At 44.3% G+C, this 12735-nt stretch overlaps 2 protein-coding genes across 2 annotated transcripts in view; one reads left to right on the top strand and one right to left on the bottom strand.

Moving 5' to 3' along the window:
- LOC122687585 (transmembrane protein 45A-like) overlaps positions 1 to 7362 on the bottom strand; it is a 60566-nt gene extending 53204 nt beyond the window's left edge. Inside the window, exon 1 of the mRNA XM_043893163.1 lies at positions 7217 to 7362. Coding sequence (XP_043749098.1) covers positions 7217 to 7235 — 19 coding nt within the window. The 5' untranslated portion in view covers positions 7236 to 7362. The remainder of the gene's footprint in view (positions 1 to 7216) is intronic.
- Positions 7363 to 9989: 2627 nt separating this feature from the next.
- Positions 9990 to 11809, top strand: LOC122687315 (mitochondrial inner membrane protease subunit 2-like). Its single transcript, XM_043892665.1, has 2 exons — positions 9990 to 10311; positions 11803 to 11809. Exons 1-2 carry the CDS (start codon positions 10064 to 10066, stop codon positions 11807 to 11809), a joined length of 255 nt encoding a protein of 84 aa, XP_043748600.1. The 5' UTR covers positions 9990 to 10063.
- Positions 11810 to 12735: the final 926 nt, after the last annotated feature.

Here is a 12735-nt window from a genome sequence, read left to right as displayed (position 1 = left end):
GGGAAAGATTGAGGGCAGGAGGAGAAGGGGACGACAGAGGATGAGATGGTTGGATGGCATCACTAGTTCAATGGACGTGAACTTGGGCAAACTCTGGAAAATACTGAGGGACAGGGAAGCCTGGTGTGCTGCAGTCCATGGGGTTGCAAATAGTCAGACACAACTTGGCCACTGAACAAAAACAAAGTGTATATACATCTCCTGGCTCCTCTTTGAAGCAGTTTCTCAGAGCTTTGGCTATTTTCCAGACTAGACTATAGCCTCAGTAAGACCCTGAATAAAGCTCAAACTCACAACTCTCATGTTGTACATTTTGGTTAAACTGGACAGTTTGTTAGCTCTCCAGATGATACTTGTTAACTAGAGATTAAACTGCTAAGCCCTCTTCTTATGCCTGGTATCTGAGTATCACTAGCCTCACTAATTTCAACAGTAAATGCAGGAAGGGAGGGGAGAGAGGGGCTCACCATGAACAACTGGTTCCTATTATGTGCCAATACCTAATACATTCTGTATGCACCAATTAAGTTAAACCTCTTGATTATCATTTCCATTTTAAAGATAAGATGATGATAAAGAGATGCATTTCATAAGGATTACAACACCTATCACAATAACATGACAGAACCAAGATTCAATTCCAAAGCCTAGGTCCACAGGGGACAAAGGAAAAATATTTTTTGAGCATCCTCCCATCTAAGAGCTCTATAGAATCCTCTCAATTCCATGAGGTAATATTTTCCTCCTAGGTCAGTAACTTGAAAGGCTAGCTAGCTTGTCCAGGCCACACTGCTGACTACTTTTTATCCTCCGAGTGAGAAAGCCCAGCTCCTATAAGATGTTACCTTGAACCTCACAGACACTGTCATTTCAAATATATAGTCTGACCATTGCAGGTTCACATGGGAGTGTCCCCTTCACCCTTCAAACTTATTTTAGAGGAATTCTTATCCCACTGCTGCTGTCCATTAACACTCTGCTATGCTCAAATAAAATAGTGGCACCTAAAGTTCCCCAAATATTCCAAACTCTCTAACATGCTTCCTTAGCTGTCTACAGTTTTACTGCTGCTTGGAACCCTTCCTTTCCTCAACCAATGACATACATCCTGAATGACTCAGTTCAAGAAAAAAGGAGAAAGAAAGAGATAGAAAAACTCCATTCAGCAGTCATTTCATCTCAATGAAGCAATCTCCCTGATCCACCGTGCAAGTGTGAGGAACCCTATTCTGTGTTCCCAAGGCACTGTCACGGAAATTTCCTGAATGCCATCATTACACTTCTAGGGTTTCTCACTGCACTGTGAGCTTCTAAAAAGTAAGAACTATGGCTCTGTATTTACATTCTCATTGCCCAGCATTTATTGAATGAGTTGTTAAACAGGTAAATAAATGATTGGTTGGGTCAGTGAGTGTGCTTATAGCTCTGTCTGAGTATAAGAAGCAATACCCAATACCACACAGTCTCAAGAGTTAAAAGAGAACTAGAGAGCTCTTGCAACATCGGCATCCCAACACACCAGTAGTCAGGGTATTTGTCATAGTGACAGGAGCAGACAGTTTCTACAGAGCATCTGGTGATGCCCTCAACCATTTCATAAGAAGCAATGTTCTAAGCCACCAGTCCTCAACCTTTTTGGCGCCAGGAACGAGTTTCACAGGAAGTTTTTCCATGGGCGGGAGTGGGATGGTTTCAGGATGATTTAAGCACGTTACATTTATTGTGCTCGTATGAGAATCTGCGGCTGCCTCTGATGTGACAGGAGGTGGAATTCAGATGGTAATGCAAGCGATGGGGCGTAGCTGTAAATACAGATGAAGCAGGCCTCCTTGGCCACCGCTCACCTCCTGCTCTGCAGCCCAGTTCCTAGCTGGGCACAGACCAGCACTGTACCATGGCCCAGCGGTGGGGGACCCCTGCTCTAAGCTGTGCAGAAGATGTAGCAAATCTGGGACCAGCCCCGTGTTAGCTCCCAGGGGGCAGGCATATGCGGAAATGGTGAAATTCCTAATAAAGTAGTGAGTAGGAAGAAGCCTGCTAAGCATCACCGTGTGGCCACAGAGGCGAGGAGCCCAGGCTCGCTGACCTGGAAGGGACAGGGGACAGGAAGTGTTGGCATCCATCTACATCTAGGGTGGCAGATGGTGGCAAACTGCACTCCACAGGAACTTAGTTCTCCCTAACTCACGACACTTGGGTAAGTATGTTGAGAGATGTTTCTAGATACCTTAAAAGACGTTTATAGATGCTGACTGCACTGAGATAGTGGTCTCTACTAGGTCTCAGACCTGAAGCTCTAACCTTCGAGGCAGCCCACTGGTGTGCCCCTCAGGGGGTACTGCTGTGGCAGAAGAAAATACAAACGCACTCGGGCCCAGGAGCAGTCAGGTGAGTGTAAGGAGAGCCAAAGCCTATGAAGCCAGACCTCCTCTGGCCTGTTCTCCAAGAGTGAGCCCTCTCATCTACATGGTGTCATGTTCTATGTATACTGTGACAGAAATAAATGATGAGAATCGTTGGGTTAGACTGTATGAGACAGATGAGCAGCACCAGGGCTTTGGGATGTCAAAAAAAGGATTTCACTTTGTAGCTAGGACAAGAATTGTGAACTCTCAAATGTACAGACCAAGGTCATCCTATGTGTGTGAGTGTTTCTGTGAGTTCAGATGGAAGATGGAACACTAGAGTGTTTTACCATTAAAAAGAACTAAACAATAGTAACCCACAAAAGTAAGGCCCATGTTCTCAGCGAAGGTTCTCAGCAGGAGTTATTTGCTCCTGAAAAGCAAACAAATCAATGTGAGTGACATGTCCTCCCCCAAATAGCCCATATTTCCTCATCCCAAGAAGAAGATCAGGGGCCAGAGCAGCCTACAACCACTGTTGGCACCCACTCGCTTGCCTCTACTGCAGAATGGCCCAGGAAGAAATTAGTTCTTAGGAACTGGAAATTCTCATGGAATTTCCCATGAAAGCCATCATTATAGCATCATGGGCCAGGTGCCAAGTGAGGGGGAAGAGGCCATGATTGTCAAGGAGCTGATGGCTCAGTGGTAAAGAATCTGCCTGCCAGTGTAGGAGATGCAGGGAACATGGGTTCAATCTCTGGGTTGGGACAATCCCCTGGAGGAAGGCATGGCAACCCACTCCAGTATTCTTGCCTGAAAAATCCCGTGGACAGAGGAGCCTGGTGGTCTACAAAGTCCATGGGATAGCAAAGAGTCAGACATGACTGAGCCACTGAGCATGCACCCATGGGCCATAATCCCCATGGTAATTTACTCACCAAGCACTGTTTGCCTTTTCTTTTTTTTTTTTTTTTTAACTCTGTTTATGGGTTCTCAGTTCCCAGACCAGGGATGGACCCAAGCTTGGCAGTGAAAACCCAGAGTCCTAACCACTAGGCAACCAGGAACTCCTGCCATGGTCTTCTTGAGAGCAGATCTGAGCTCAGGATTGGACACCGCTGGGCAGGGATCCAACCAGAGAACCAGTGTTCCCTGAGAGAGGGCTAGAGGTGTCAGGCTTCTATTGAAATCCTGTTCAACCAGAAACAATAAATAACCAACAACAAACACCGCCCCCCCCCCCCCCCCCCCGCCACATTACTAAGCTGATTAGGTATACTCCTCAGAAGTCATGCTAAATGGGCTTAGAGGTACCCTGGAGCCAGGGTGCAGGAGCCAAAGGTGGCAAGGAGGCTCTGGTCACCCCCCCAGGGGCCAGAGCAGTCCCTCCTGTCAGAGTGGTTCTGGCTGCCATTGCTCTGCTGTGGCCTGAGTGGGCAGGAGAAGACCAGACCCAGCTGGTACAGAGTGATAAGAGTCAATAGCCCCAAAGGTCTGTGCGTAGGTGCTGACGTGAGTGTGGCACTATCACAGCCCTAGCCAAGAAGCAGCTAGCTCAGAATAAATAAATAAACAAGTGAGTCATCTAAAAACGCAGCTGACAACTGAGATCCAAATACACCCTGCCAGGGTGGGGCTGATACCAAATGGAGGAGCTAAAGCTAATTCCCACACATCCAGCCTCAGCCAGAGGTGCCGATGTCACCTGTCCTGCATCTGTAGCATCTGTCAAATACTGCCAGTGGGATTTAAACTCTTCTACATCCCACGTTAAAAGACATCCAGGACTCCCCTAGTGCTCCACGGGTTAAGAATCTGCCAGCAAATGCCGGGGACACGGGTTCGATGCCTGATCCAGGAGAATTCCATGTCCTGTGGAATATACATAAATAAAACCTAGGAATGTAATATTCTGCATGGTGACTGTAGTTAATAATACTATAGTGTATATTTGAAAGTTGCTTAGAGAATGGGGTTAAAAGTTCGCATCTCACACAAAAAAAAGTATGTACCTGTGTGTGATGATGGATGTTATCTAAGTTTTTTGTGGTAATCATTTCTCAGTAGATATGGGATGGACAAAACTGTTCACTTAGAACAGCTTATGAAAAAAGGCAAACAAACTTTTTGGTCAACCCAATATATATATCAAATTATTATCTTGCATACCTAAAACTAATACGATGTAATCTGTCAATTTTATCTCAATAAAAAAGAAAGGAAAACAAAACAAACAGCCAGTTTAAAAGTAGGCAAAAGGGCTTCCCTGGTGGAATCCACCAAAGACACCAATTGTCTCTGCCAATGCAGAGACACAGGTTCAATCCCTGGTCTAGAAAGACTCCACATGCTGCACAACCATGCCTGTCCCCCAGCCCCGCAGCCTCGGGATCAGGCAGGTAGTCACATTTTTACCACCAGATGTGAAGGGAAGAGACCACAAGCTCTGTACCCCAAGAGAGGCTCCCTGTTTGGAGGAGCACCCCATCCTGCTGGCTTGGCAGCCCATTCCAAAAGAATTGAGGATTGCTTACAACAATTAATGGAACTGGCAAAATAAGATTAAGATGAATCAGAAAAATGGGAAGTTGGAGGGCTTGGTTCCTCTGGATTGGGATTGAGGAAGACTGGGAGCAATTTAACGGTCACTAACTTCATTTCTCCCTACTTCAACCTGTCTCTTCTTTACTGGACCTATCTGATTCTAGCTCCCTTGTCAAGGTCACCGGAATCCCAACTGGCTGTATTCAACAGCCAATTCTGTCCTCAGCTTACTTGCACCACTAGCAGAAATTCACAGAGTGGATCAGGGCCTTCCGCTGGAAAATAAATATTCTGCCCCTGTTTTTCCTCCTCTCTCGTTCCTCCTTCTTTCCTGCTTTCTCTTGTCTCACACGTCCTTAAAATTAGCAGGTCCTCTGGCTCAGTTTTTAGAACTGTTTTCTACCTGCCCTCAGCACTGGGGGATCTCATTCTGCTTCACAGCTTTAATTACTACATCACGTGTCCACAACTCCTAGGTTTGTATCTTGAGACCAGCCTTCACTGCTTAGCTCTCGACTCCCATATCCAGCTTCCCACTCAGTATCTCCACTCAGATGTCTGACTTACACCTCAAATCCCAAACCATCCAGAACAGATCTCCTAACATCCTGGACGAGATCTGCTCCAGTTTTTCCCACTCAATGACAACTTCATCTTTCTGGTTACTCACCCCCTCCCTAAAATGTAGAGTCATCCTTCACTCCTCTCTTTCTCTCACTACTCACATCTAACCCACTAGAAACTCCTGTCGGCTCTATCTCCAAAATATTCCCTGGGGCTGTCCACTCTTCACCCCTTCCCTGTAACCACTTTTATACAGGTCTGTGTTATTACAATGGTCGAAGTAGACTCTGCTTCCACCTCTGCCCTTCACGTTGTTCTCAACAGAGGAGCCGGGGTTCCTCTATTGAAGTGTAAGTTGCACCCAAGATTTCATAAGAACCTTCGTAGCCCCAAGTGATTTAGCCCTTGTCACTTTCCCAGCCTTCTCTCGTCTTCCCCTCCATCAGCCACACCAGCCTCCCTGTTTCTCCTTGCACACCAGGCTTGGCTCCACCTTCCAGCCTTTGCACTTGCTGCTTCTCCTGCTTGAAATGCTCTTCCCCTTTTCTCCTCCTTAGCCTTTGCTCAAAAACTTTCTCAGGGAGGCCTTCCCGGATCACCCTATTGAAAAACTGCAGAGTGCCTCAAACCCCATCCCCTTTTCTTGCTTTCCTTTCCCCGTAATAATTCCCCACCTAACACACTATGGACTTTGCTGATTTATTTGGTTGATTGCACAACGGCTCACTGGAATAAATGTTTCAGGAATGCAGGATTTTTTTCCCTGTTTTTCTTCACTTAATCTCTGGCTCTTAGAACTGTGCTTGGCATACACGGATTCAGTACACAAATGTTGGATTGATAAATGGATGAATGGATAGATGGATGAGTGGACAGATGGATGGATAAATAAATGGATGGATGGATGGCTGACAGGCTGGCTAGCTGGATGGTGGATAAATGGAAAGAGTGGACAGCAGAACCTATGCTTTAGTTGCCACATTCTGAAAGATCTCAGAAGGGAAAAATGCTACAAACCAAGTGAAGTAGAATTCAACATTTGAGACACATTCCTTCCCACATTTACTCTGCCTATCTAACTGAGATGCTAGATTCTAACATAAAATGAAATGAAACGTCCATATAATCATTAAATTAGACTAGTCTTAACTTTGTCTTAATCAGCCACAACCTACAATAAGTAGGCTGTGGAAACACCACTAACGGAGTTGAGACTGGCAGGACATGACTCCAGTGCTAGGGAAGCGGAGCTAGAGAAAGAGTTGATAAACTAGAGGTAACCGTTGCTGAGTTTCTACCAGGAGACAGCTGCCACACTAGGCTCTTTGCTGGCATTATTTCATTAAATCCATACCACTCTGAAAGTTCAGGAAGATTAAGTTATTTGCACAATGTCACACATACACAGAAGAGTCAACCTAGGTCAGTGTGCATGAAAAGTTCTTGCTCTTTCACACTAAAGACTTCTCTAGAAATGGTGAACTACTTTTGACCATTTCAAACCAGTTCTCCCTTCTAATCATGCATCATCCATGGTCTGAGTAATACCTTAGATTGGAGGCAGAAGAGTTAAGGAGTAAGAAGTTAAAACAAAGCCTTCAAGTTTCAGTTAATGCCGACAATTTGCCAACAGAATAAAAAAAAATCAATAGACTGTAACCTGCCACCTTTCAGTCAGTTTTATACACATACACACATCCAGGTGCACACCAAACCCAATGAGTAGGAAGAAACAATATTAAAATATACCACACTCTTACCTTTGCCCGCATTCCCCATAGCTCATGAGTACGGAGACGTGCTTCTTAGTAGCTGACAATCCTGGCAGATGCTGCTCTAATGCTCAAGAAAGACAAGCATCTTTCACCAGCACCAGCCTTGGAACAGCTCCAGAGAAATCCTTTTTCTTCCTCCCACTCACACATTTCTCTCTGGGCATGGCATACATTGCCAGTGGCCTCCACCTCCACCCAACCTACAGACGCCTGGCCCATAACACCCTGTAATTAATGTCATCAGATGAGCCAGACCGAGTGTCACTCCACTTCGCACGCTCTCTGCTCAGCAGAAGACACTGTCCTGCAATCAGGGAGGCACGCCCCGGCCACGGTCAGCAGGTCCTTCCCCAGGTCCCGAGAAGGACTGACAGCCTTTCATGCCCACTCTCACCAAGGCTGCCTCCTGACTAATCATTTCTATGAAACTGCTCAGTCGTCCAGCTTAGGTGGCCAGTGTGTAAGCACAGGAAGAGTGGAGGCTTCCACGCAGATAAGGCCCACCCAAGACCCTGCTTCTCTCTCCTGGGCCAGTCCACCAAGCCAGGCTACTCACACCCATTCCACCCAAGGGGAACAGACAAAAGCCACAGAGTACACCCCTCACCTGTGCACAGCCTATGAAGATTAAGAAAACTCAGGAAAGAATATTCACAATCATTGCGGCTGGTTTTGGTATTTGGACCCAGTAGCCAATAAGAATATTTCTTAGATCTTGCTTAAAAAATAAGACACACCAAACTGTGTGTAAAATGCACCCATGAAATTGAGGTTGTTCTAGATAAATGCCATAAAACAAAGTAAACCAAGAAGATGTAGAAAATTCATCTTTTCAAACGATGTTGCCAAGACCTAAATCATTCTACTAACTAGAGTTCCCGAATCAGTACGAAAATAGTTCTAAAAGGGGAAAAGAGACCTCCGAGAACTTCCTCTTAAAGGTTAAATATGCTATCAGTTAAGATCAAGGGAAGGAAAAAGTGAAAGTAGTGACAGATTTTCTCTTCTCAGGCTTCAAAATCACTGTGGATGATGACTGCAGCCATGAAATTAGAAGACGCTTGCTCCTTGGAAGAAAAGCTATGACAAACATAGACAGCATATTAAAAAGCAAAGACATTACTTGGCTGATAAAGGTCTGTATAGTCAAATCTATGGTATTTCCAGTAGTCATGTACAGATGTGAGACTTGGACCATAAAGAAGGCTGAGGGCTAAAGAATTAATGCTTCTGAAGTGTGGTCCTGGAGAAGACTCTTGAGAGTCCCTTGGACAGCAAGGAGATCAAACCAGTTAATTCTAAAGGAGATCAACCCTGAATACCCATTGGAAGGACAGATGCTGAAGCTCAAGCTCCAATACTTTGCCCACCTGACGCAAGAAGCCAACTCACTGGAAAAGATTCCGATGCTGGGGAAGATTGAGGACAAGAGGAGAAGAGGGCAGTAGAGGATGAGATGGTTGGATGGCATCACCGACTCAATGGACATGAACTTGGGCAAACTACGGGAAATAGTGAGGGACAGGGAGGTCTGGTGTGCTATCGTCCACAGGGTCACAAAGAGTCAGACACGACTTAGTGACTGAACAACAACAACAGAGATCAAGGAATGGGTAGCAGTTTCATTAGGTGCGTATCTGGATACATAAACTCGGAGGAAGGTGACAACAGAGGTTCTTGATTTTTTTTCCTCACTCTTGTTACACTTGCGTGACCTTGGATGCATAGAAGCAGAACCAGCTTCAAGATTTGTATGTCCAAGAACAAAAATGAAAACGTGGGTCCCTTGTTTATAAATTGTTGGGATGTTGACAACAGTAACCGCAGAGCATTAAAATAAGACTGAGGCTCTCCCATCTAAAACTGGACATGGTACAACTATACAAGTTGCACAAACATGAAGCTGGCCCTGAAGATAAAGCATTTCTCTTCTGGTTGTTGAACAACCTGCCTGGAAACTACAGTGTTAATAAATGCTCCTGGGCACCATCCATCCTGGGTAGAGTGCCTGAAAGCTCAGTGTCCCTATGAAGCGTCACTCCACGCTGGTATCACTTGGAGAGAAGAGTAATTTCTGCCATCTGACAAAATCCTGAACTGGACTTCCACAAACATGGCTGTTCCACTGGAGATTCAAAAGCTTTCTGCCCCCTGAGACTAAATAGACATTTCTCCAAAGAAGACATACAGATGGCCAATGGGCACAGGAAAGCATGCGTGACATCACTAATTATTAGAGAAATACCAATCAAAAACACAGTGAAGTACCACCTCATACTGATCAGAATTTCCATCATTAAAAAGTCTAGAAACAAGAAAAGCTGGAGAGGATGTAGTGAAAAGGGAACTCTCCTATATTGTTGATGGGAATTTAAATCGGTGCAGCCACTGTGGAGAATGGTATGGCGGTTCCTTGAAAAATTAAAACAGAATTACCACAAGATCCTGCAACCCCAGTCCTGGGCATTATACAGAGAAAACTATCATTTGAACAGATACATGCCTCCTAGTGTTCACAGCAGCATTATTTACAATAGCTCAGACATGCAAACAACTGAAACGTCCCTCAACAAATGAATGGATAAAGAAGATACGGTGTATATATGCAATGGAATACTACTCAGCCATAAAAAAATGAAATAATGCCATTTGCAGCAACATGTGGACCTAGGGATTATCACACTAAAGGAAATAAGGCCGCTGGTGGAGGGCGGGACTGGCGGGGAGGTCCCTTGGGCCGAGCCGCGCAGCGGGGTTTTAGCCAAATTGGGCGAGAGCACAAACAAAATAACCACTCACCCTTTCTCACCAAGGAAGAGCGGGAGAAAGGGCATGGCGCAGTCCCAAGGCTGGCTGAGAAGGTACTTCAAGGCCTTTTGCAAAGGCTTCTTTGTGGCGGTACCTGAGGCAGCGACTTTCTTGGATCGAGTTGCCTGCGTGGCAAGAGTGGAAGGAGTATGGCTGCAGCCTTCTTTGAATCCTGGGGGGAGCCAGTCGTCTGATGTGGTGCTTTTGAATCATTGGAAAGTGAGGAATTTTGAAGTACAACGTGGTGACATTGTGTCATTAGTATGTAGCCTGCCAGGCTCCTCTGTCCATGGAATTCTCAAGGCAAAAATACTGGAGTGGGTTGCCATTTCCTTCTCCACGGGATCTTCCCGACCCAAGTACTGAACCTGCTTCTCTTAGGTCTCCTGCATTGGCAGAATTCTGCCTATAAGAATGCTTTATTGATAACATTTAAGCATAAAAGTCATAGAAAAAGCAAGAGAGTTCCAGCAAAACATCTACTTCTGCTTTTTTGACTATGCCAAAGCCTTTATTGACTACACCAAATCCTTTGATTGTGTGGATCACAATAAACTGTGGGAAATTCTTAGAGCAACGGGAGTACCAGACCACCTTACCTGCCTCCTGACAAGTCTGTATGCAGATCAAGAAGCAACAGTTCCATCTGTACATGGAACAATAGACTGGTTCCAAATCAGGAAAGGCATACGTTGAGGCTGTATATTGTCACCCTGCTTATTTAACTTATATGCAGAATACATCATTCAAAATGTTAGGCTGCATAGAGCACAAACTGGAATCAAGATTGCTGGGAGAAATATCAGTAACCTGATATGCAAATGACACCACCCTTATGGCAGAAAGCGAAGAACTAAAGAGCCTCTTGATGAAAGTGAAAGAGGAGAGTGAAAAAGTTGGCTTAAAACTCAACATTCAGAAAACTATGACCATGGCATCTGGTCCCATCACTTCATGGCAAATAGATGGGGAAACAATGGAAACAGTGACAGACTTTATTTTTGAGGGCTCCAAAATCACTGCAGATGGTGACTGCAGCCATAAAATTAAAAGATGCTTGCTCCTTGGAAGAAAAGCTATGACCAACCTAGAGAGCATATTAAAAAGCAGAGACATTACTTTGCCAACCAAGGTCTGTCTAGTCAAATCTATGGTTTTTCCAGTAGTTGTAAAGGAATGTGAGAGTTGGACTATAAAGAAAGCTGAGCACAGAAGAATTGATGCCTTTGAACTGTGGTGTTGGAGAAGATTCTTGAGAGTCCCTGCAAGGGACTGCAAGAAGACTGAAGGAGACTGCAAGGAGATCCAGCCAGTCCATCCTAAAGGAGATCAGTCCTGGGTGTTCATTGGAAGGACTGAAGCTGAAGCTGAAGTTCCAATACTGTGGCCACCTCATGTGAAGAACTGACTCATTTGAAGAGACCAATGCTGGGAAAGATTGAAGGTGGGAGGAGAAGGGGATGACAGAGGATGAGATGGTTGGATGGCATCACCGACTCAATGGATGTGAGTCTGAGCAAGCTCTGGGAGATGGTGATGGACAGGGGAGCCTGGTGTGCTGCAGTCAATGGGGTCACAAAGAGTCGGACATGACTGAGTGACTGAACTGAACTGAAACATAAAGAGATCTAAGATGACAAGCATGCATAGTCATGATCAGATGTGTGTTATGTGCTTGAAGTATGAAAAGTGATGTATTCCTGACTTAAGCAGTTATGAGAACAGTCTTATTGAAGGTCTCTACCCAGTTTTTGTCTCTTTAGATATTGACTTTATAGACACATATATGCCTGGAACTCCTTTCTACCACTGTCCTTTGGGACTGCCAAAGGAAATTGTTGGTAGAAAACAGTTTTGTTCAGAACAGGTTTCTATGATGTGTGTTTTCTCTTGGGTGCTTAAGAAAGAAAGAAAGAAACTGGCTCTTAAGGTAAGCCTAAAAGAAAAATAAATAGACGAATAAATGAAATAAATCAGAAAGAGACAAGTACCATATGATATTACTTATATGTATAATCCAAAATATGGCACAAATGAACTTATTTACAAAACAGAAACAGTCTCAGAGAAATAAAAAACAAACATAGATACCAAAGGAAAAGGGAAGGGAGGGTTAAATTAGGAGTTTTGGATTAGTGGATACAAAGTACTATATCTAAAATAAATAAACAACAAGATCCTACTGTATAGTTGTGTGTATATATATATATATATAAAACTGAATCACTTTGTTGTACACCACAGATCAACACAACATTGTAAATCAACTGCACTTCAAATTTAAAAGAAAATAAGCTTTCTTTATTGCCAGGAGAAATATCAAGAACCTCAGATATGCAGATGATACCACTCGATAGACAGAAAGTGAAGAACTAAAGAACTTGATGAGGGTGAAAGAGGAGAGTGAAAAGGCTGGCTTAAAATTCAACATTAAAAAAATTAAGAGCATGGCATCCAGTCCCATCACCTCACAGCAAATAGAAGGGGGAAAGTGGAAGCAGTGGCAGATTTTATTTTCCTGGGCTCCAAAATCATTGTGGATGGTAACCACAGCCATGAAATTAAAAGACACTTGCTCTTTGGAAGGAAAGCTATGACAAACCTAGACAGTGTATAAATAAAAAAAAAAAAAAAAAGAGGAAACATCATTTTGCCGACAAAGATTTGTATAGCCAAAGCTATGGTTTTTCCAGTAG

This window comes from Cervus elaphus, chromosome 31 (genome assembly GCF_910594005.1).
Source record: "Cervus elaphus chromosome 31, mCerEla1.1, whole genome shotgun sequence".
Classification (NCBI taxonomy): Eukaryota; Metazoa; Chordata; class Mammalia; order Artiodactyla; family Cervidae; genus Cervus; species Cervus elaphus.
Note: the sequence above shows the minus strand (reverse complement) of the source record. Positions and strands in the feature narration are given on the sequence as shown.